This window comes from Oncorhynchus gorbuscha, linkage group LG21 (assembly GCF_021184085.1).
Source record: "Oncorhynchus gorbuscha isolate QuinsamMale2020 ecotype Even-year linkage group LG21, OgorEven_v1.0, whole genome shotgun sequence".
Taxonomy (NCBI): Eukaryota; Metazoa; Chordata; class Actinopteri; order Salmoniformes; family Salmonidae; genus Oncorhynchus; species Oncorhynchus gorbuscha.
Genome location: NC_060193.1, coordinates 55,951,906 through 55,976,257, shown reverse-complemented (window position 1 = coordinate 55,976,257; position 24,352 = coordinate 55,951,906). Strand labels below are relative to the sequence as shown.

At 46.8% G+C, this 24,352-nt stretch overlaps 1 protein-coding gene across 9 annotated transcripts in view; it reads right to left on the bottom strand.

The window, feature by feature from the left end:
- Positions 1-24,352, bottom strand: part of LOC124008157 (guanine nucleotide exchange factor DBS-like) — a 106,794-nt gene that overhangs the window by 20,067 nt on the left and 62,375 nt on the right. For 7 of the 9 annotated variants that reach the window (XM_046319215.1, XM_046319216.1, XM_046319209.1 and 4 more), the window contains 9 exons: positions 17,467-17,557; positions 5,725-5,844; positions 5,498-5,614; positions 4,691-4,840; positions 4,301-4,425; positions 1,608-1,722; positions 1,340-1,459; positions 585-776; positions 46-237 (listed from right to left, as the gene is read on the bottom strand). In XM_046319215.1, coding sequence (XP_046175171.1) covers positions 46-237; positions 585-776; positions 1,340-1,459; positions 1,608-1,722; positions 4,301-4,425; positions 4,691-4,840; positions 5,498-5,614; positions 5,725-5,844; positions 17,467-17,557 — 1,222 coding nt within the window. Of the gene's footprint in view, positions 1-45; positions 238-584; positions 777-1,339; positions 1,460-1,607; positions 1,723-4,300; positions 4,426-4,690; positions 4,841-5,497; positions 5,615-5,724; positions 5,845-17,466; positions 17,558-17,962; positions 18,134-24,352 lie in introns of those variants that run through there. The other 2 variants (XM_046319218.1, XM_046319211.1) reach the window with 2 other exon arrangements.

Here is a 24,352-nt window from a genome sequence, read left to right as displayed (position 1 = left end):
TTCTCATGTAATGTATATCTGGTGCCTCTATGGGGCGCCACCTACCCTGAGCTCTGGGTTGAGGATGGAGTCATAGTCCCTCCAGATGGCGTTGAGGTCGGTTATCTGGTGTTGGGCGGCCGTGTCCAGGTACTTCTCCAGCTCCTGTAGCGCGGCCTCCGCCCCATCCTGAGACTGACATCTATCTACCGGCTGGGAGGCAAGGAGGTAGATCCCTTCCTCACACCACCTCGATGCCTAGGGTGGGAGGGAGGGAGGGAGGGAGGGATTCATTATACCATAGGTCAGAGGGAGAATGAATCCTTACCTGGCTGAACTCAAACCCGAACTCTTATACCTTGACACTTGTCATACATCAGAAAGATTCCATCAGCTCTCACCTACTAGAGGGCTACATTGACCAATCACCCGGTTACTGATCCCCATCTAAACCAGGGTTTACCAGTGTTTCCATGACCCTAGTTCTCCCCTCCAGCCCTCACCTTCTCAGGACAGTGGTGCAGCTCCATGGCCCTACTTCTTCCCTCACCTTCTTCAGACAGTAGTGCAGCTCCATGACCCTACTTCTCCCCTCCAGCCCTCACCTTCTCCAGACAGTGGTGCAGTTCCATGGCCCTCAGGAGGAGGACCTTCTTGGTCTTGAGGAAGGAGGTGACCTCATCACACATGGCCCTCAGCTCACTGCACTTTGGCAGGATGGAGTCCTCAGCATAGTGAGCACTCTCAATCAGCCCATCCCCCTCAGCGGCCAGGGACAGAGCCCAGTCCAACACATCCTGGAGAGAGAGACACAGGCAGGTGAGAACACACACACACACACGACAACTACACAATAAAACAAAATAAATATGAACAAAGCAGTCATAATGGAAAGCCATTAAATCCATGTTACTTCCTAGTTGCCTCTGAAATAAAGGCCGATGCATAACAGCCAACTCATCATTTTACACATTTACATTACATTTACATTTAAGTCATTTAGCAGACGCTCTTATCCAGAGCGACTTACAAAACGTATACAGTCTGTAAAGATTTCATGTGAGATTTCATGTGTGAACCATGGTTCACACCATGTGTGAACCAACCAATAGGAGGTATGGTCCACTGCACGTGAGTCTAATCTGTAAAGTCAATACTGTCATTGAGATGAATGGGGTCTATAATGTACTGGGGTACAACTAGAGTGGAAACAGGATACGACCCATGTCAGCTGGTGGAATCTCATCATTCAAGTTTCTACATTCATTTCACTCATCGTGTTTTGGATCTGTTAGACAAGTTGAGCTATGGGGAGGATGTTGTGTGCTATTGGGATGAAGTGTGTGTGTTTGTGTCTTACACAGGCTTTCTCCTCCTGGCTGTTGAGTTCTCGTAGGATGTGTTCTGCATGGGCGGGACTGATGCCAACCTCCGAGAACGCCTCTACCCGCTCTGACACCACATCCAGCTGGGCACGCACCTGAACACCCAAAGTGAGGGACAGGTAGAGTCAGAACACACACACACAGACAGACACACAGACAGACACACAGACAGACACACACACTACAAATTGACAAACAGTGACTACATCTCCCATGATGCTCTCGTGTCCCTGTTCCCCTCACCTCACGGAAGTAGTATTCAAAATGGCGGAGTTGCAGACACTGTTCCAGCTTGGTCTGGTGTCTCTCCCAGAAATCATCAAACGCCGTCTCTGTCTCATCCAGCTGGCCCAGCAGTCTACACATGGATGGAGGAAGAACGGTAGACGAATGAAGGGATGGAGAGAGAGAGATGGAGGGAGAAATGAAAGGGGAATGAAGGGATGGAGAGAGAGAGATGGATGGAGGGAGGGAGAAATGGAAGGGGAATGAAGGGATGGAGAGAGAGAGATGGATGGAGGGAGGGAGGGAGAAATGAAAGGGGAATGAAGGGATGGATGGAGGGAGGGAGGGAGAAATGAAAGGGGAATGAAGGGATGGAGAGAGAGAGATGGATGGAGGGAGGGAGGGAGAAATGAAAGGGGAATGAAGGGATGGAGAGAGAGAGATGGATGGAGGGAGGGAGGGAGAAATGAAAGGGGAATGAAGGGATGGAGAGAGAGAGATGGATGGAGGGAGGGAGAAATGAAAGGGGAATGAAGGGATGGAGAGAGAGAGATGGATGGAGGGAGGGAGAAATTAAAGGGGAATGAAGGGATGTAGAGAGAGAGATGGATGGAGGGAGGGAGAAATGAAAGGGGAATGAAGGGATGGAGAGAGAGAGATGGATGGAGGGAGGGAGGGAGAAATGAAAGGGGAATGAAGGGATGGAGAGAGAGAGAAATGAAAGGGGAATGAAGGGATGGAGAGAGAGATGGATGGATGGAGGGAGGGAGGGAGAAATGAAAGGGGAATGAAGGGATGGAGAGAGAGAGATGGATGGAGGGAGGGAGAGAAATGAAAGGGGAATGAAGGGATGGAGAGAGAGATGGATGGATGGAGGGAAGGAGAAATGAAAGGGGAATTAATTGATGGAGAGAGAGATGGATGGAGGGAGGGAGGGAGAAATGAAAGGGGAATGAAGGGATGGAGAGAGAGATGGATGGAGGGAGGGAGAAATGAAAGGGGAATGAAGGGATGGAGAGCGAGAGATGGATGGAGGGAGGGAGGGTGAAATGAAAGGGGAATGAAGGGATGGAGAGAGAGAGATGGATGGAGGGAGAAATGAAAGGGGAATGAAGGGATGGAGAGAGAGATGGAGGGAGGGAGAAATGAAAGGGGAATGAAGGGATGGAGAGAGAGAGATGGATGGAGGGAGGGAGGGAGGGAGAAATGAAAGGGGAATGAAGGGATGGAGAGAGAGATGGATGGAGGGAGGGAGAAATGAAAGGGGAATGAAGGGATGGAGAGAGAGATGGATGGAGGGAGGGAGGGAGAAATGAAAGGGGAATGAAGGGATGGAGAGCGAGAGATGGATGGAGGGAGGGAGGGAGGGAGAAATGAAAGGGGAATGAAGGGATGGAGAGAGAGAGAGATGGATGGAGGGAGAAATGAAAGGGGAATGAAGGGATGGAGAGAGATGGATGGAGGGAGGGAGAAATGAAAGGGGAATGAAGGGATGGAGAGAGAGAGATGGATGGAGGGAGAAATGAAAGGGGAATGAAGGGATGGAGAGAGAGAGATGGATGGAGGGAGGGATGGAGGGAGGGAGAAATGAAAGGGGAATGAAGGGATGGAGAGAGAGAGATGGATGGAGGGAGAAATGAAAGGGGAATGAAGGGATGGAGAGAGAGAGATGGATGGAGGGAGGGAGGGATGGAGGGAGGGAGAAATGAAAGGGGAATGAAGGTATGGAGAGAGAGATGGATGGAGGGAGGGAGAAATGAAAGGGGAATGAAGGGATGGAGAGAGAGAGATGGATGGAGGGAGGGAGGGAGAAATGAAAGGGGAATGAAGGGATGGAGAGAGAGAGATGGATGGAGGGAGGGAGGGAGGGAGGGAAGGAAGGAAGGAGGGAGAAATGAAAGGGGAATGAAGGGATGGAGAGAGAGAGATGGATGGAGGGAGGGAGGGAGGGAGGGAGGGAGGGAAGGAAGGAAGGAAGGAGGGAGAAATGAAAGGGGAATGAAGGGATGGAGAGTAGTCAAAGAAAAAAAAGCTAACAATGGTATTTCAGCTTGGATCTCAAAGTATCACTAAGTGAAACCAGAATTATCTATTCATTGAAACCAAACCAAAGTCCTGTGTTTAATCAAATCCCTTACATAACCTACTCCTCCAAGAGCAGAGCACTTTACAGTATAACCAACATAATGTTTTGGGTTATGAAACACTGCAGTTTTCTTTCCTTTGTTCTCCCAATTCTGCTCAGCAGCTGTGAGTGCTGCCACTATGCATCCTATCCCCGTACTCCAAAAATACACCAGAATGGCATGGGGGCAGATTTCACTGCAGCGCGGCAGAACACAGCCTAGAAGGTTCAGGGTCATGATGGGAGATGAGAGAGTAGAGTTCTAGGTAACTTCTAGCAAGACACACACCAGCATTGATACTAGAGAACATGAATCTTGACTGTTCCATAACCAGTTGGACCTCAGGATCTCTCTGTCTTATTTCCTATCTCTTTTGCTCCTACTGTACCCTGTCCCTTTCTCAACCTATTTCATTAGCATTAAAGGGACAGTTCACCTTAAAATGTATATGGTGCTAAACTTTTCCATTAATTTAAGATTGAGGCAAACATACAGATTTAGTATGATCTAAACAACACAACTTTAGACTACTTCTTAGGTATGAGAGTACCTCTAAGCCTGACCCTTGACCCCTGTCCCCCTGACCTCTGCACGGTGGCCAGGTTCTCCAGCTCGTCCTGGTTCATTTTATAGTCGGGTTCTCTCTGCAGGGGCTCGTTGATGCTCTCCAGGAGCCGGCCTCCCTGGCTCAGTGCCACACACAGGTCCTCCTGGGAGAGAGTCAGGACATGGACACATCAGTTAGAGGGATCTACCATTGGACAGTACAGAGTATACAGTCTCAGCTACAGCCAAAGTCTGTTCTTCAGTATATCTTTCCCCTGAGAAACACAAACATCAGGAACCAATCAGAATGAACTGAATGTTTAACTGTGCCTTGAACTTCAAATGAAACAACCTCAACACGATCACTTAAAACATGGAGTTTTTGATAATAGTCTGTATATTAATGACTTGGTCCCTCCGTGCCTTTACCTTCATCTGTCCTTTCTTCTCGGTGTGTGTGGCCAGCAGGTTGGACGTGGCCTGGGCGTCGTTGGGTAGCTCGGTCTCGGCCAGCTCCGTCCCAAACGACTGCAGGGTCTGAGCCGTGGTCTTCACCATCAGAGCAAAGGCCTCGATAGCCTGAGGATCGGACAAACACAACCCAATTGTGTCATCACTGGTTAGAAACACACACACATCCTATTGAGATGGGGTGGACTAATGGGACAGTTTAGAATGAGTTCAGTTCAGTGACCTGATATCAAGTTGGGATTGGGCCCTATGTAGTCTGTCAGGGGTCTGGTGAGAAGGGTAGGGTAGTAGGGTACTCACGGTGCGGTGTGAGATCCAGGTATCATGTTAGGATTGGGCCCTATGTAGTCTTTCAGGGGTCTGGTGAGAATGGTATGGTAGTACGGTACTCACGGTGCGGTGTGAGATCCAGGTATCATGTTGGGATTGGGCCCTATGTAGTCTTTCAGGGGTCTGGTGAGAAGGGTATGGTAGTACGGTACTCACGGTGCGGTGTGAGATCCAGGTATCATGTTGGGATTGGGCCCTATGTAGTCTGTCAGGGGTCTGGTGAGAAGGGTATGGTAGTAGGGTACTCACGGTGCGGTGTGAGATCCAGGTATCATGTTGGGATTGGGCCCTATGTAGTCTGTCAGGGGTCTGGTGGGAAGGGTATTGTAGTAGGGTACTCATGGTGCGGTGTGAGATCCAGGTATCATGTTGGGATTGGGCCCTATGTAGTCTGTCAGGGGTCTGGTGGGAAGGGTATGGTAGTAGGGTACTCACGGTGCGATGTGAGATCCAGGTATCATGGCAGTAATCCTGGGTTCCTCCCAGCTCCTGGGGCAGCTGAGTCCGGTCGATGTAGGCATGGAGCTCAGTCACAGAGCTCAGCATCACCACCTGAGACACAGCGAGGAGAGTCAACACACATTAACCGACATATGAGACGCATACAAAGGTCCACTAACGTCCTCACATCAGACGTGCACATGCATATAAAAAAAACACACCGGCACCTTCATCTTGAACTCATCCCTGTTGAACTTGAAGAAGATGTCGGAGAGCGTCCGCTGGAATAAGGTGGAGGGCCGCAAGACCAGAACCAGCTGTAAATGCACTGGGAATGAGCCCTGTGGAACACACACATTCATTACTTTGTGATGTTGTTGTTGGGGGATAAACCTTCAAGGCTTATGGACTTGAATGGAATTCATTGATACAAATTAACTGAACATACATACACATGCCTTACTGGGAAGAGTGGTAAATCAGGGCAGTGGTTCATCTTGGTAAGCAAATCCAGTGATCTTGTGTTTTAGCTTATTGTCCTGCTGAAAGGTGAATTTTTATATATATATAATTTTTCTCTCAGTGTCTGATGGAACGCAGACTGGGTCAGGTTTTCCTCTAGGATTGTGCCTGTTCTGAGCTCTATTCAGTTTCTTTTTATCCTACAAAACTCCCTAGTCCTTGCCGATGACAAGCATACCAATAACATGATGCAGCCACCACCATGGTTGAAAATATGAACTGTGGTAGTCAGTGTTGTGCTGGATTTTCCCCACATTTTTTGCAGTTTTACTTTTGTACCTTAATGCATACAGGATGCATGTTTTGGAATATTTTTATTCTGTACAGGCTTCCTTCTTTTCACTCTGTCATTTAGGTTAGTATTGTGGAGTAACTACAATGTTGTTGATTCATCCTCAGTTTCCTCCTATCACAGCCATCATACTCTAACTGTTTTAAAGTCACCATTGGCCTCATGGTCAAATCCTGGAGCGGTTTCCTTCCTCTCCGGCAACTGTGTTAGTGACTGGGTGTATCGATACACCATCCAAAGTGTAATTAATAACTTCACCATGCTCAAAGGGATATTTAAATGTCTGCTTTGTCCATTTTTAGCCATCTACCAATAGGTGCCCTTCTTTGCGAGGCATTGGAAAACCTCCATGGTCTTTGTGGTTGAATCTGTGTTGGAAATTCACTACTTGACTGAGGGACCTTACAGAAAATGTTATGTGTGGGGGTACAGAGATGAGGTAGTCAATTATGGTAAACACTATTATTACACACACATTGAGTCCATGCAACTTATTATGTGACTTATTACGCACATTTTTACTCCTGAACTTATTTAGCCTTGCCGTAGCAAAGGGGATGAATCCTTAAATACTTGTAAATATTTCTAAAAACATAATTCAATTTTGACATTATGGGGTATTGTGTGTAGGCCAGTGACACAACATATAAATGTAATCCATTTTAAACTCAGGCTGTAACACAACAACATGTGGAGAAAGTCGAGAAGTGTGAACACTTTCTGAAGGACCTGTAAGCCAGATGGTTAGTGGCTTGTTGTAACAGGAGTGGTGAATTACTCTGCTCTACAGGGGTGGTCTTCAATCGATACCGCAAGACTAGCTAGAGTAGGACAACCTTCCTCAGCCTCAGGCACACAAACAACACTACCCGCTGTAGAACCTACACCCCCACAGTGATGCAGCATCACCACACTCTACTGCTGCTGGCTACAGCTGACATATATAGCAGGCTGAGTGGGCATAACACTGATCCCTGGAGGAGGGAGGGATAACGCTTCAACCAACATCACTGGAGGGTGCAGCCAAAAATATCTAGTGCATGTTATAAAACAGGTGCATCTCTCGCTTGTTTTAGAATAGGTACTTTTATTGAATTCTTTGTGTTGAAAATACTGAGAAGAGATTTCGCCAGAAAACCCAGAATCCACACAGCAACTGACAGCCTGAATGTAGCCTATTGTCTGATTGGATGAGCCAGAGTCACACCCCCCCCCCCCCAAATGCTAACCTCCCCTGTTATTGGTAATGGTGAGTGGTAAGCATGTTTTGGTGGCATGATCTCATTAACGTAGAAGTGTTCAGAAACATATTCTATTCTTATTTACAGTAAAAGTGACCAAAAAAGGACAATACGTTATTTACCATTCATTTCTATTGGGCACAACAATCTGAAACACAGACAAAACAAACTGCAAATGCACCCAAGTTTATTGAGCTTCAAGCTTGATGTAGTCATTGTGTGCCAGGAATATGGGACCAAATACTACATTTAACTAAATCCAAATACTTATGACACCTTCAAATTGGGGGACTTTCATTTCTAAACCGTGAAACAGATACAGGGCCTTCAGAAAGTATTCATACCCCTTGACTTATTCCACATTTTGTTGTGTTACAGCCTGAATTTTTCTCACCCCTTATCCAGATACAAGATGTAATCGCTGTCAAAAAGTTATTCTACAAAGTATTCACTCAGGGGTGTGAATACTTCTGTAAATGAGATATTTCTGTATTTCATTTTCAAGAAATGTGCAACATTTTCTAAAAACCCATGTTCACTTTGTCATTATGGGGTATTATTGCGTGTAGGTGGGTGAGAAAAAAACATGATTTGATCCGTTTTGAATTTAGGCTGTAACAACAAAATGTGGAATAAGTCGAGGGGTATGAATACTTTCTGAAGGCACTGTATGTATGAAAATACCCTCAAATAAAAGGTGACATTCTGTACTGTTGCCTCGTATTAAACATTTGATCTCAAATCCAAAATGCGACAAATTAAAAGTTTTAGCCTAACTGTTCAAATAAATAGGTTTGTAACCACAGTAAAACCTCTGCAAATCACAATTCCAATTAGCAGAATAAGGCTCTATTTCAGCAGTATGATGTCATCTCATATTGCCAAACGGCTGCTTCCCAGAGACTAGCCCACTACATCCACACACAGCTGCTTACCTACCCTGCAAGACCACGTTGCCATGGAAACTGCACTCCTTGGGAGAAAGACATGAGGTTCCACACAGCGACGTTTTCCACGTCTGTCACACATCCAGTCTATTTTTTATTAATGAATTGCATCTAGTAAATAAAGGACTGCTCTTTCTCATTGAAAAAAAAATGTGTCAATGACCAGGTTTCGAACCTGGATCTCAAGACTGCGTTAGCCCACTGAGCTAAAGACCTAGGCATTTGCTTGGGGAGCTAACACGTGTCTTCAGGTGTCAGGCAAGGTCACTCAAATCTGAATGTATTACTGAACTACCACCGCAAAATCAATGAAGAGGTCCTGAGAGATAAAACGTGTTAATCTTCATTACCTCACTCTAATTATTTATCTCCTAATCAATGATCCAGCACACGGTCACACTGTCTGTCCTGCACATGACACTCAAACAAATGACTTGATCTGTTTGGGACTGATGGCTGTATGGGACTGGAGCAAGCCTGCTGTGATTAGAGCTTGACTGTTATTAGGCTCCTCCTCTCAGTAGATTTGAACCCTATTTTCACATAATATGGCCCTTTCCTATCAAAGTAACCCATCAATATTTTTGGAGAGCTTGGAGTTTACCGACACTAAAATTATAAAAGCACTTTAACAGCGGGCGGGTGAACGTTAAACACCATTTAATGAGAACATGGAAGGAGGGGCTGCTTCTTGACCTTCAAACTGTGATTTCCATAACAATAAACCCAGCTACACAGTATATGATATACTGTCGGAAGTAATAATGGAACACACATCAGTCGGGGGGGAACTCACCCCATCCACCGCTAACGTGTAGCAGCACCCACTTAGATGATAGGTGGTGGCCATGTTGTAACAGAACAGTCAAACCGCTGAGTAGCCTGCCACCACCGCTAACGTGTAGCAGCACCCACTTAGATGATAGGTGGTGGCCATGTTGTAACAGAACACTCAAACCGCTGAGTAGCCTGCCACCACCGCTAACGTGTAGCAGCACCCACTTAGATGATAGGTGGTGGCCATGTAACAGAACAGTCAAACCGCTGACAGAACACTCAAACAGAACAGTCAAACCGCTGAGTAGCCTGCCACCACCGCTAACGTGTAGCAGCACCCACTTAGATGATAGGTGGTGGCCATGTAACAGAACAGTCAAACCACTGAGTAGCCTGCCACCACCGCTAACGTGTAGCAGCACCCACTTAGATGATAGGTGGTGGCCATGTAACAGAACACTCAAACCACTGAGTAGCCTGCCACCACCGCTAATGTGTAGCAGCACCCACTTAGATGATAGGTGGTGGCCATGTAACAGAACACTCAAACCACACATCAGCTAGCGGTTACCGTGGAACAGCTGATTTGGTCATTTATTCTGGACATGTTTTCCGATCTTCAATGTCATTCTGTAGGGAGTATAGATATAGACAGAACATTTCAGGATAACCTTGACATATGTCAGCTACAGAGGAAGATGCAGAGGAAGATCCAGCCTACAGCATAAACACATTCATGAGATATGCCATCACATCACATCAGCTAACCGATCGCTGCAGCTGTACATAGTCTATTGGTAAATAGCCCACCCATTTTCACCTACCTCATTCCCATACTGTTTTTATACTGTTTTTTATTTATTTACTTTTCTGCTCTTTTGCACACCAATATCTCTACCTGTACATGACCATCTGATCATTTATCACTCCAGTGTTAATCTGCAAAATTGTATTATTCGCCTACCTCCTCATGCCTTTAGCACACATTGTATATAGACTGCCCATTTTTTTTCTACTGTGTTATTGACTTGTTAATTGTTTACTCCATGTGTAACTCTGTGTTGTCTGTTCACACTGCTATGCTTTATTTTGGCCAGGTCGCAGTTGCAAACGAGAACTTGTTCTCAACTAGCCTACCTGGTTAAATAAAGGTGAAATAAAAAATAAATAAAAAATAAAAATAAATACACACCCTCCTGATACATACACAAGCACACACAGACCAATATATCCTTTCTACAGGAAGTCTCTTCCCCATCACTCCCAGCTGAGTAGCTGGACACCACTATCTCTTCCCCACCACACCCAGCTGAGTAGCCTGACACCACTATCTCTTCCCCACCATACCCAGCTGAGTAGCCTGACACCACTATCTCTCCCCATCACACCCAGCTGAGTAGCCTGACACCACTATCTCTCCCCCATCACACCCAGCTGAGTAGCCTGACACCACTATCTCTTCCCCACCACACCCAGCTGAGTAGCCTGACACCACTATCTCTCCCCATCACACCCAGCTGAGTAGCCTGACACCACTATCTCTCCCCATCACACCCAGCTGAGTAGCCTGACACCACTAGCTCTCCCCATCACACCCAGCTGAGTAGCCTGACACCACTAGCTCTCCCCATCACACCCAGCTGAGTAGCTTGACACCACTATCTCTCCACCATCACACCCAGCTGAGTAGCCTGACACCACTATCTCTTTCCCATGCTGCTTGTCTCCCTAAAGGGTTCCATCTCATTCACACGCCCCCCTCCACCCTACTCCTCTCCTCTCCATAGCCCAGCCCCTCTCCCTCCATGCCCCCTCCTCCTCCTCTCCATAGCCTTCTCCCTCCCCTGCACGCCCCCTCCTCCTTCTCTCCATAGCCCAGCCCCTCTACCTCCCGCCTGCCTCTCTCCCTCCTCCTCCTCTCCATAGCCCAGCCCCTCTACCCCCCTGCCTCCCTCCTCCTCTCCATAGCCCAGCCCCCCTCTCCCCCTCCTCCTCCTCTCCATAGCCCAGCCCCTCTACCCCCTGCCTCCTCCTCCTCCTCTCTACAGCCCAGCCCCTCTACCCCCTCTGCCTCCCTCCTCCTCTCCATAGCCCAGTCCCCCCTCTCCCCCTCTCCATAGCCCAGCCCCTCTACCCCCCTGCCTCCCTCGGGTTCCATCTCATTCACATGCCCCCTCCACCCTACTCCTCTCCTCTCCATAGCCCAGCCCCTCTCCCTCCCCCTGCACGCCCCCTCCTCCTCCTCTCCATAGCCTTCTCCCTCCCCTGCACACCCCCTCCTCCTCCTCTCCATAGCCCAACCCCTCTACCCCCTGCCTCCCTCCTCCTCTCCATAGCCCAGCCCCCCATCTCCCCCTCCTCCTCCTCTCTATAGCCCAGCCCCTCTACCCCCCTGCCTCCCTCGGGTTCCATCTCATTCACACGCCCCCTCCACCCTACTCCTCTCCTCTCCATAGCCCAGCCCCTCTACCTCCCGCCTGCCTCCCTCCCTCCTCCTCCTCCTCCTCTCCATAGCCCAGCCCCTCTCTCATCCTCTCCATAGCCCAGCCCCTCTACCCCCGCCTCCCTCCTCCTCCTCTCTACAGCCCAGCCCCTCTACCCCCTGCCTCCCTCCTCCTCTCCATAGCCCAGCCCCTCTCCCCCTGCCTCTTCCTCTCCATAGCCCAGCCCCTCTACCCCGCCCTTCCTCCCTCCTCCTCCTCTCCATAGCCCAGCCCCTCTACCCCCCCCCTCCTGCCTCCCTCCTCCTCCTCCTCTCCATCGCCCAGCCCCTCTCTCTCCCTCCTCCTCCTCCTCTCCACAGCCCAGCCCCTCTACCCCTCTGCTTCAGAACCATGCAGTGCAGTGCCTAGGGGTGAGTAATGACACCAACCCTCTGCTCCTCACACTGCAGGCCCACAAGGACACAGTCACAAATCATACTGGTAATCACAATCACAATCACAGACACTGTATGCTTGAGGGTGTGTGTGAGTGTGTGAGTGTGTGTGTATGTATGTGCGCGTTTGCCCTTGGGTCCACCACACTGATACTGTACTCTACTAATCAGCAGGTTTCCCCAGTCTGTTTACACACTACTATCACTGTAGGGAAATCAATGAACACACCCACACTTAACAGAGGCTTACAGAGGACGAATGTCCTACCTCAGCAATGTTAACGGCTCAACACCACCCTCCTCCCCTCCCTTGTCACATGGACATATCCAATGGGCTGGAACGGGCCGTTATGGCTGGAACAGTCCATTATTATTGGGGGGCTGACAGGCCCATATAAGGAGAATGATGGAGACATTATGGTTTGCTGATGGGAGATGGGTGAGCTAAAAGGTTCACATTTGTCAATGTTATATTTATAGAAAAGTAATATTTCTGTTTTGTTGGGTCTGTTTCATAACTCTGCATTTATTACCAACATTATGAAGATCACAGATGTGAAGCCTGTATCAAGTTAATATGATGGTGATTCCTGGAACTCATTGTGGGTGTTTTGTGTTCATCACCCTATCCCCTCCCTAGTCAAATCAGCCTATCCCCTCCCTCATCAAATCAGCCTATCCACTCCCTCATCAAATCAGCCTATCCACTCCCTAGTCAAATCAGCCTATCCACTCCCTAGTCAAATCAGCCTATCCCCTCCCTAGTCAAATCAGCCTATCCCCTCCCTCATCAAATCAGCCTATCCACTCCCTAGTCAAATCAGCCTATCCACTCCCTAGTCAAATCAGCCTATCCACTCCCTAGTCAAATCAGCCTATCCCCTCCCTAGTCAAATCAGCCTATCCACTCCCTAGTCAAATCAGCCTATCCACTCCCTAGTCAAATCAGCCTATCCACTCCCTAGTCAAATCAGCCTATCCACTCCCTAGTCAAATCAGCCTATCCCCTCCCTAGTCAAATCAGCCTATCCCCTCCCTAGTGATATCAATTCAATTCAAGGGGCTTTATTGGCATGGGAAACATATGTTAACATTGCCAAAGCAAGTGAGGCAGATAATATACAAAAGTGAAATAAACAATACAATTAACAGTAAACATTACACATACAAAAGTTTCAAAACAATAAAGACATTACAAATGTCATAGTCAAATCACCCTATCCCCTCCCTAGTCAAATCATCCTATCCCCTCCCTAGTCAAATCACCCTATCCCCCCCTAGTCAAATCACCCTATCCCCCCCTAGTCAAATCACCCTATCCCCCCTAGTCAAATCACCCTACACCCCCTAGTCAAATCACCCTATCCCCTCCCCCTAGTCAAATCACCCTATCCCCCTAGTCAAATCAGCCTATCCCCTCCCTAGTCAAATGGTCCTTCTGTAGCTCAGTTGGTAGAGCATGGCGCTTGTAATGCCAGGGTAGTGGGTTCGATTCCCGGGACCACCCATACGTAGAATGTATGCACACATGACTGTAAGTCGCTTTGGATAAAAGCGTCTGCTAAATGGCACATATTATTATTATATTATCAAATCAGCCTATCCCCTCCCTAGTCAAATCAGCCTACCCCCTCCCTAGTCAAATCAGCCTACCCCCTCCCTAGTCAAATCAGCCTACCCCCTCCCTAGTCAAATCAGCCTACCCCCTCCCCCTAGTCAAATCACCCTATCCCCTCCATAGTCAAATCAGCCTCAACCCCCCTAGTCAAATCACCCTACGCCCCCTAGTCAAATCACCCTATCCCCTCTAGTCGAATCACCCTATCCCCCTAGTCAAATCAGCCTATCCCCTCCCTAGTCAAATCAGCCTATCCCCCCAATCAAATCACCCTATCCCCTCCCTAGTCAAATCAGCCTATCCCCTCCCTAGTCAAATCAGCCTATCCCCTCCCTAGTCAAATCAGCCTATCCCCTCCCTAGTCAAATCAGCCTATCCCCTCCCTAGTCAAATCACCCTAACCCCCCTAGTCAAATCACCCTAACCCCCCTAGTCAAATCACCCTACCCCCCCTAGTCAAATCACCCTACCCCCCCTAATCAAATCATCCTATCCCCTCCCTCGTCAAATCATCCTATCCCCTCCCTCGTCAAATCACCCTATCCCCTCCCTAGTCAAATCACCCTATCCCCTCCCTAGTCAAATCAGCCTTTCCCCTCAGCTTCAGCCACAGCTGTTGAGCTGTCACAGCCTGTACCACATGCAGTGAGAGTGACAGACAGATACACAGATACACACTAACTATATATATGTATGTAACTATGTATATAGACATAATCACATTTGAAATGTCTTTATTGTTTTGGAACTTTTGTGAGTGTAATGTTTACTGTTCATTTTTTATTGTTTATTTCACTTTTGTTCATTATCTATTTCCTTTGCTTTGTCAATGTAAACATGTTTCCCATGCCAATAAAGCACTTAAATTAAAATTGAATTGAGAGAGAGAGACACAGACACAGAGAGAGAGAAAGAGAGAGAGAGAGGGAGAGCGAGCAAGAGAGAGCGAGTGACAGCGAGCGAGAGAGAGCGAGTGACAGCGAGAGAGAGAGAGCGAAACAGCGAGAGAGAGCGAGACAGCGAGAGAGAGACAGCGAGAGAGCGAGAGAGAGCGCAAGAGAGACAGCGAGAGCGAGACAGCGAGAGCGAGACAGCGAGAGAGAGCGAGACAGTGAGAGAGAGCGAGAAAGCGAGAGAGAGCGAGCGAGAGAGACAGCGAGAGAGAGACAGCGAGAGAGAGACAGCGAGCGAGAGACAGCGAGCGAGAGACAGCGAGAGAGAGACAGCGAGAGAGAGACAGCGAGAGAGAGACAGCGAGAGAGCGAGACAGAGAGAGAGACAGCGAGAGAGAGACAGCGAGAGAGAGACAGCGAGAGAGAGACAGCGAGAGAGAGACAGCGAGAGAGAGACAGCGAGAGAGAGAAAGAAGAAAAGAGAACTAGAGGAGCATGTGACAGACTAGAGAAGGAGAGAGGAAGAGTGTACAGGAGAAGAGGTGTAAAAGGGTGATTATTACTAAATATTTTCTCAGATTGTTCTGGCAATTCTAACATAGACACTTTTGGGAGGAAAAATGTTCAACAAGCTTTTTACATTTGTATCACAAACAATGTGAGAAAATCCAGATGAAAGTGGCCATATAAGGCCCTTTTTAGACCTATACATGCCTCCTGTGAGACCCTATGATCTGTGAGCCGTACATGATACAGACAACATCTTGGTGCCATTATACTCCTTATAGTGTGTTCTAAAATACGGAGTAGGAAATCCCATCGCTTTCCCTCTCTCTCCTGCAGGTTGAAGTGAGTGTGATGTTGTATAATCTGAAAGGAGGAGATGCCAGTGCCCTCCTGCAGGTTGAAGTGAGTGTGATGTTGTATAATCTGAAAGGAGGAGATGCTACAGTGCCCTCCTGCAGGTTGAAGTGAGTGTGATGTTGTATAATCTGAAAGGAGGAGATGCTACAGTGCCCTCCTGCAGGTTGAAGTGAGTGTGATGTTGTATAATCTGAAAGGAGGAGATGCTACAGTGCCCTCCTGCAGGTTGAAGTGAGTGTGATGTTGTATAATCTGAAAGGAGGAGATGCCAGTGCCCTCCTGCAGGTTGAAGTGAGTGTGATGTTGTATAATCTGAAAGGAGGAGATGCTACAGTTCTGCCCTCTTGCAGGTTGAAGTGAGTGTGATGTTGTATAATCTGAAAGGAGGAGATGCTACAGTTCTGCCCTCTTGCAGGTTGAAGTGAGTGTGATGTTGTATAATCTGAAAGGAGGAGATGCCAGTGCCCTCCTGCAGGTTGAAGTGAGTGTGATGTTGTATAATCTGAAAGGAGGAGATGCCAGTGCCCTCCTGCAGGTTGAAGTGAGTGTGATGTTGTATAATCTGAAAGGAGGAGATGCTACAGTGCCCTCCTGCAGGTTGAAGTGAGTGTGATGTTGTATAATCTGAAAGGAGGAGATGCTAGTGCCCTCCTGCAGGTTGAAGTGAGTGTGATGTTGTATAATCTGAAAGGAGGAGATGCTACAGTGCCCTCCTGCAGGTTGAAGTGAGTGTGATGTTGTATAATCTGAAAGGAGGAGATGCCAGTGCCCTCCTGCAGGTTGAAGTGAGTGTGATGTTGTATAATCTGAAAGGAGGAGATGCTACAGTGCCCTCCTGCAGGTTGAAGTGAGTGTGATGTTGTATAATCTGAAAGGAGGAGATGCTAGTGCCCTCCTGCAGGTTGAAGTGAGTGTGATGTTGTATAATCTGAAAGGAGGAGATGCTACAGTGCCCTCCTGCAGGTTGAAGTGAGTGTGATGTTGTATAATCTGAAAGGAGGAGATGCTTGAAGTGAGTGTGATGTTGTATAATCTGAGTGCCCCCTCCTGCAGGTTGAAGTGAGTGTGATGTTGTATAATCTGAAAGGAGGAGATGCTACAGTGCCCTCCTGCAGGTTGAAGTGAGTGTGATGTTGTATAATCTGAAAGGAGGAGATGCTACAGTGCCCTCCTGCAGGTTGAAGTGAGTGTGATGTTGTATAATCTGAAAGGAGGAGATGCTACAGTTCTGCCCTCTTGCAGGTTGAAGTGAGTGTGATGTTGTATAATCTGAAAGGAGGAGATGCTACAGTGCCCTCCTGCAGGTTGAAGTGAGTGTGATGTTGTATAATCTGAAAGGAGGAGATGCTACAGTGCCCTCCTGCAGGTTGAAGTGAGTGTGATGTTGTATAATCTGAAAGGAGGAGATGCTACAGTGCCCTCCTGCAGGTTGAAGTGAGTGTGATGTTGTATAATCTGAAAGGAGGAGATGCTAAGTGCCCTCCTGCAGGTTGAAGTGAGTGTGATGTTGTATAATCTGAAAGGAGGAGATGCTACAGTCCCCTCCTGCAGGTTGAAGTGAGTGTGATGTTGTATAATCTGAAAGGAGGAGATGCTACAGTTCTGCCCTCCTGCAGAACTAGGCTAGTAGTTAGTTTCACCAGACAGCAAGACACCTCATGGAGAAGTCTGCACTGTGCCACTACTCTGATATACAAAGGTTTCCTGTCGCTCAGCACATCTCGAACACCTGTTAAAGTGTATGTCTTAATAGATTACACACACACCCTCCGCATACAGTGTTAATGAGGCGTGCACACACACACACACACACACACACACACACACACACACACACACACACACACACACACACACACACACACACACACACACACACACACACACACACACACACACACACACACACACACACACGGTGGGTTACTCACTGCAATGCGTAGCAGGGTCCCCTTGACGGCGGTCCATCTGTCCTGGCGGCGGTCGATGACCAGGATGAAGCCCACTCCAGACGCTGTCACACTGCAGGAGAGCGAGACACGGTCACGACAGCAACATGGATGTGTGTGTATGTTACCACGGTTACATGGATGTGTGTGTATCCTCCTAATGACAGGACCCTTGCCTGCTCCAAGATCACAGGCTACCCACAGGCAGTGGCATTATTACGCTCAATCCCTGTGTGTGTGTGTGGGAGTGTGTGTAGATCGTGTACAAAAGTACGAGGAGTGTCGCTGGCAGCACACGTTTACATCTCAGTCAATTAGCAGATGCTCTTAACAAGAGTGACAACCACACACACAGAAATGTGAAAGAGTCAATGCTGCTGAGGTGGTCCATGTACATCAACACAGCCATGAGCAAATCCATCATCCATCCATCACCCTGCTGTGCACACACACACACACACAGTAGAAAACACACTACCAAATTGCCTCTTCTTCAGGTTAATCCCATTGATGTGACACGACAGGATACGTCTGTTATTCCCAAATGTTATTCCCAAAACCTCCTCAATAGAATGTCATCTCCTTCTCCCATTCCTTTTCTCTGTTATTCCGGTTTCCCCTCTCTGCAGATCCCGTTTGTTAAGCACCAGTGTTCTGTTTACAGCTCTGATAGAACGGGAGCCAACCGCCCCCGAGAACAACGATCCTCTGCCTACCCGCTTCTCTACACCAGCCAATCAACTCAGCCCTGCATCTCCCCCATAGCCTATCACAGAGCAGCATACGGATGATGGACAGCGGTGGCGGGAGTGTGTTTGAATGGCTCATGAGCAGAGGGGGGCGGGACATCTGATGGAGAATGAGATGGGATCCACCCCCCTTTAGCTGGTAGGTGAGGGGACCGCAAAAGTGTCATTAATTCAATTGCCGCCATGACAGTGGCACACACACACACGCACGCACACGCACACACAGCTTTCTTCTCGCTTTAGCTATAGAGCTTCCCCTCCCTTCCCCCTCGTCTCATTGGCTCTCTCTCTCTCTCCCCCTCCTTTCCTCTCTCTCTCCCTCTTTGCTCAGCAGCATGTGTGTTGGCAGTGAGGAGCGCACAGAGGTAAAGGACAAGGAGGAAGCCATAGAGATAGAAAGAGAGAGATTTATAGAAATGAAGGTAGAGACGAACAAAGAGAGAGAGAGAGAGGACAGAGAGAAAAAGGAAAGGAGAAAGTGCAGAGAGCATCTTGTGAGATAAAACAGACGGTGATGTGATTTATCCAGTGGTACTAATCAGGACCGTCCATAGTGCTGAACTGGCAGCATGATGGATGTTTCTCTATAGGACACTGTGTTAAATACAACACTCTGATTCAGAGATAAACTCATAGTAATTAAACACCCAGGACACCCCCACAATACCCCCACATTCTCTTTTATATCTCCTCTTCCAGCTCCCTCTTTCTACCCCCTTACAATCACTCACGCTTTTGGTCTGGCGAGTGCGCTAGAGAGAGAGAGAGAGAAAGAAAGAGTGAGGAAGTAAGCAAGAGAGAAAGGGAGAGGCACAGAGAAAGAGAATGAAAGAGAGGGAATAAATGAAAGCAAGCTAGAGAGCACAACAGAGAAAGCACCCCCCCTCTCTCAATTCGATTCAAGGGGCTTTATTGGCATGGGAAACATATGTTAACAGTGCCAAAACAAGTGAGGTAGATAATATACAGAATTGAAATACACAATACAAATGAACAGTAAACATTACACTCACAGATGTTCCAAAATAATAAAGACATTTCAAATGTCATATTATGTCTATATCCATTGTTGTAACGATGTGCAAATAGTTAAAGTACAAAAGATAAAATAAATAAACATAAATATGGGTTGTATTTACAATGGTGTTTGCCCTTCACTGGTTGACCTTTTTTTGTGGCAACAGGTCACAAATCTTGCTGCTGTGATGGCACACTGTGGTATTTCACCCAATAGATATGAGAGTTTATCAAAATCGGGTTTTGTTTTCTAATTCTTTGTGGGTCTGTGTAATCTGAGGGAAATATGTGTCTAATATGGTCATACATTGGGCAGGAGGTTAGGAAGTGCAGCTCAGTTTCCACCTCATTTTGTGGGCAGTGTGCACATAGCCTGTCTTCTCTTGAGAGCCAGGTCTGCCTACAGCGGCCTTTCTCAATAGCAAGGCTATGCTCACTGAGTCTTTACATAGTCAAAGCTTTCCTTACGTTTGGGTCAGTCACAGTGGTCAGGTATTCTGCCACGGTGTACTCTCTGTTTAGGGCCAAATAGCATTCTAGTTTGCTCAGTTTTTTTGTTAATTTTTTTCCAATGTGTCAAGTGACTATCTTTTTGTTTTCTCATGATTTGGTTAGGACTAATTGTGTTGCTGTCCTGGGACTCTGTGGGGTCTGTTTGTGTTTGTGAACAGAGCCCCAGGACCAGTTTGCTTAGGGGATTCTTCTCTAGGTTCCTCTCTCTATAAGGGATGGCTTTGTTATGGAAGGTTTGGGAATCGCTTCCTTTTAGGTGGTTGTAGAATTGAACGGCTCTTTTCTGGATTTTGATAATTAGCAGGTACCGGCCTAATTCTGCTCTGTGTGCATTATTTGGTGTTCTACATTGTACACAGGGGATATTTTTGCAGAATTCTGCATGCAGAGTCTTAATTTGGTGTTTGTCCCATTTTGTGAATTCTTGTTTGGTGAGCAGACCCCAGACCTCACAACCATAAAGGGCAATGGGTTTTATAACTGATTCAAGTATTTTTAGCCAGATCCTAATTGGTATGTCGAATTTTATGTTCTGCAGACTTTTCTAGCGCCCTCGCCAGTTCGTTGATCTATATGTTGAAGAGGGTGGGGATTAAGCTGCATCCCTGTCTCACCCCACGGCCCTGTGGGAAGAAATGTGTGTTTTTTGCCTACTTTAACCGCACAAATGTTGTTTGTGTACATGGATTTTTATAATGTTGTATGTTTTTCCCCCAACACTGCTTCCCATCAATTTGTATAGCAGACCTTCATGCCAAATTGAGTCAAAGGCTTTTTTTGAAATCAACAAAGCATGAGAAGACGTTGCCTTTGTTTTGGTTTGTTTGTTTGTCAATTAGGGTGTGCAGGGTGAATACGTGGTCTGTCGTACAATAATTTGGTAAAAAGCCAATTTGACATTTGCTCAGTACATTGTTTTCACTGAGGAAATGTATGAGTCTGCTGTTAATGATAATGCAGAGCATTTTCCCAAGGTTGCTGTTGACGCATATCCCACGGTAGTTATTGTGGTCAAATTTGATCTAGCTAATTGGACTTTGTTGTCTGTATATTTGATAATTTCATTGAGGATACCATCAACACCACAGGGTTTGTATTTTGTCCTGTAGTTCATTCAAGGTAATTGGAGAATCCATCTCTCTCTTATTTATTTTATTTATTACACCTTTATTTAACCAGGTAGGCAAGTTGAGAACAAGTAATCATTTACAATTGCGACTTGGCCAAGATAAAGCAAAGCAGTTCGACACATATAACGACACAGAGTTACACATGGAGTAAAACAAACATACAGTCAATAATACAGTAGAAAAATAAGGTTATATACAATGTGAGCAAATGAGGTGAGATAAGGGAGGTAAAGGCAAAAAAGTCCATGGTGGCGAAGTAAATACAATATAGCAAGTAAAACAATGGAATGGTATATTTGCAGTGGAAGAATGTACAAAGTAGAGATTGAAATAATGGGGTGCAAAGGAGCAAAATAAATAAATACAGTTGGGGAGAGGTAGTTGTTTGGGCTAAATTATAGATGGGCTATGAACAGGTACAGTAATCTGTGAGCTGCTCTGACAGCTGGTGGTTAAAGCTAGTGAGGGAGAGAAGTGTTTCCAGTTTCAGAGAGAGTGTTTCCAGAGTGTTTCCAGTTTGTAGTTCGTTCCAGTCATTGGCAGCAGAGAACTGGAAGGAGAGGCGGCCAAAGGAAGAATTGGTTTTGGGGGTGACCAGAGAGATATACCTGCTGGAGCACGTGCTACAGGTGGGTGCTGCTATGGTGACCAGCGAGCTGAGATAAGGGGGGACTTTACCTAGCAGGGTCTTGTAGATGACATGGAGCCAGTGGGTTTGGCGACGAGTATGAAGCGAGGGCCAGCCAACGAGAGCGTACAGGTCGCAGTGTTGGGTAGTATATGGGGCTTTGGTGACAAAACAGATGGCACTGTGATAGACTGCATCCAATTTATTGAGTAGGGTATTGGAGGCTATTTTGTAAATGACATCGCCGAAGTAGGATGGTCAGTTTTACAAGGGTTTATTTGGCAGCATGAGTGAAGGATGCTTTGTTGCGAAATAGGAAGCCAATTCTAGATTTAACTTTGGATTGGAGATGTTTGATGCGAGTCTGGAAGGAGAGTTTACAGTCTAACCAGACACCTAGCGATTTGTAGTTGTCCACATATTCTAAGTCAGAACTGTCCAGAGTAGTGATGTTGGACAGGCGGGCAGGTGCAGGCAGCGATCGGTTGAAGAGCATGCATTTAGTTTTACTTGTATTTAAGAGCAATTGGAGGCCACGGAAGGAGAGTTGTATGGCATTGAAGCTCGCCTGGAGCGTTGTTAACACATTGTCCAAAGAAGGGCCAGAAGTATACAGAATGGTGTCGTCTGCGTAGAGGTGGATCAAAGACTCAGCAGCAGCAAGAGCGACATCATTGATGTATACAGCGAAGAGAGTCGGTCCAAGAATTGAACCCTGTGGTACCCACATAGAGACTGCCAGAGGCCCGGACAACAGGGCCTCTGATTTGACACACTGAACAAACTCTATCAGATAAGTAGTTTGTGAGCCAGGCGAGGCAATCATTTGAGAAACCAAGGCTATCGAGTCTGCCGATGAGTATGTGGTGATTGACAGAGTCGAAAGCCTTGGCCAGGTCAATGAATACGGCTGCACAGTATTGTTTCTTATCGATGGCGGTTAAGATATCGTTTAGGACCTTGAGCGTGGCTGAGGTGCACCCATGACCAGCTCTGAAACCAGATTGCATAGCGGAGAAGGTATGGTGGGATTCAAAATGGTCGGTAATCTGTTTGTTGACTTGGCTTTCGAAGACCTTAGAAAGGCAGGGTAAGATGGATATAGGTCTGTAGCAATTTGGGTCAAGAGTGTCCCCCACTTTGAAGAGGAGGATGACCGCAGCTGCTTTCCAATCTTTGGGAATCTCAGACAACACGAAAGAGAGGTTGAACAGGCTAGTAATAGGGGTGGCAACAATTTCGGCAGATTATTTTAAGAAAGAAAGGGTCCAGATTGTCTAGCCCAGCTGATTTGTAGGGGTCTCTCACATCAGAGGTACAGTGCCTTGCGAAAGTATTCGGCCCCCTTGAACTTTGCGACCCTTTGCCACATTTCAGGCTTCAAACATAAAGATTTAAAACTGTATTTTTTTTTGAAGAATCAACAACAAGTGGGACACAATCATGAAGTGGAACGACATTTATAGAGACATACCCCAAGCGACTTACAGCTGTAATCGCAGCAAAAGATGGCGCTACAAAGTATTAACTTAAGGGGGCTGAATAATTTTGCACGGCCAATTTTTCAGTTTTTGATTTGTTTAAAAAGTTTGAAATATCCAATAAATGTCGTTCCACTTCATGATTGTGTCCCACTTGTTGTTGATTCTTCACAAAAAAATACAGTTTTATATGTTTGAAGCCTGAAATGTGGCAAAAGGTCGCAAAGTTCAAGGGGGCCGAATACTTTCACAAGGCACTGTACATGGAGCTGGAGGGCGGCAGTATCCACAGGAGAGTTGTCTGCTTTATGAACACCCCCTGGTCTTAGTAACGTGAGCTCATGATCACACATATCATCACCCAGTCACACACCACAACTGAATATATACATCTCAGGTAAAACCTCATTCATGCATTTCATACAGATGGGTTCCCTCCGGCTATAACGAATGGATAGTATATGATACTATTTTATTTAGAAATATATATGTTCTTTCTTGTTTTGTCAATTAAAATTTGTCTGAAATTACATCTTTACAGAACTCCTTTCTATGACAAACTGCTTCCATATAGTAGCTGAGCCCTGGAGTCTTAACTGACAGACCCCGTTAGATACACAGGGAGTCTCTTTCATTAACACCTCCACACCAGCCATGATCTGTCTCTCCAAGCCGCACCCCAGCCAACTCCCACAGGAGTCAGGGGTCAGGGGTTAAAGGTTTCACCATTAGCTAATGGGGAGGGGAGGATATGGTCCATTTTATGACTTTTTTTTGTTATTCAACATTTATTAATATCAGGAATTCCTATTGAGATAGAGAATAGAGAATATCGTGGGATATCTGGCCAAGAAGGTAGTTATTTCTTACATTAGTACCCCAGGTCATCTTAGGTTTCATTACATACAGTCGAGAAGAACTACTGAATATAAGATCAGCGTCAACTCACCATCAGTACGACCAAGAATATGTTTTCCGCGACGCGGATCCTGTGTTCTGCCTTACAAACAGGACAACGGAATGGATCGCATGCAGCGACCCAAGGAAACGACTCCGAAAAAGAGGGAAACGCGGCGGTGTTCTGGTCAGACTCCGAAAAAGGGCACATCGCGCACCACTTCCCAGTATTCTTCTTGCCAATGTCCAGTCTCTCGACAACAAGGTTGATGAAATCCGAGCAAGGGTGGCATTCCAGAGGGACATCAGAGACTGCAACGTTCTTTGCTTTACGGAGACATGGCTTACTGGGAAAACGCTATCCAGGGCGGTGCAGCCAACGGGTTTCTCCACGCATCGCGCCGACAGAAACAAACATCTCTCTGGTAAGAAGAGTGGCGGGGGCGTATGCCT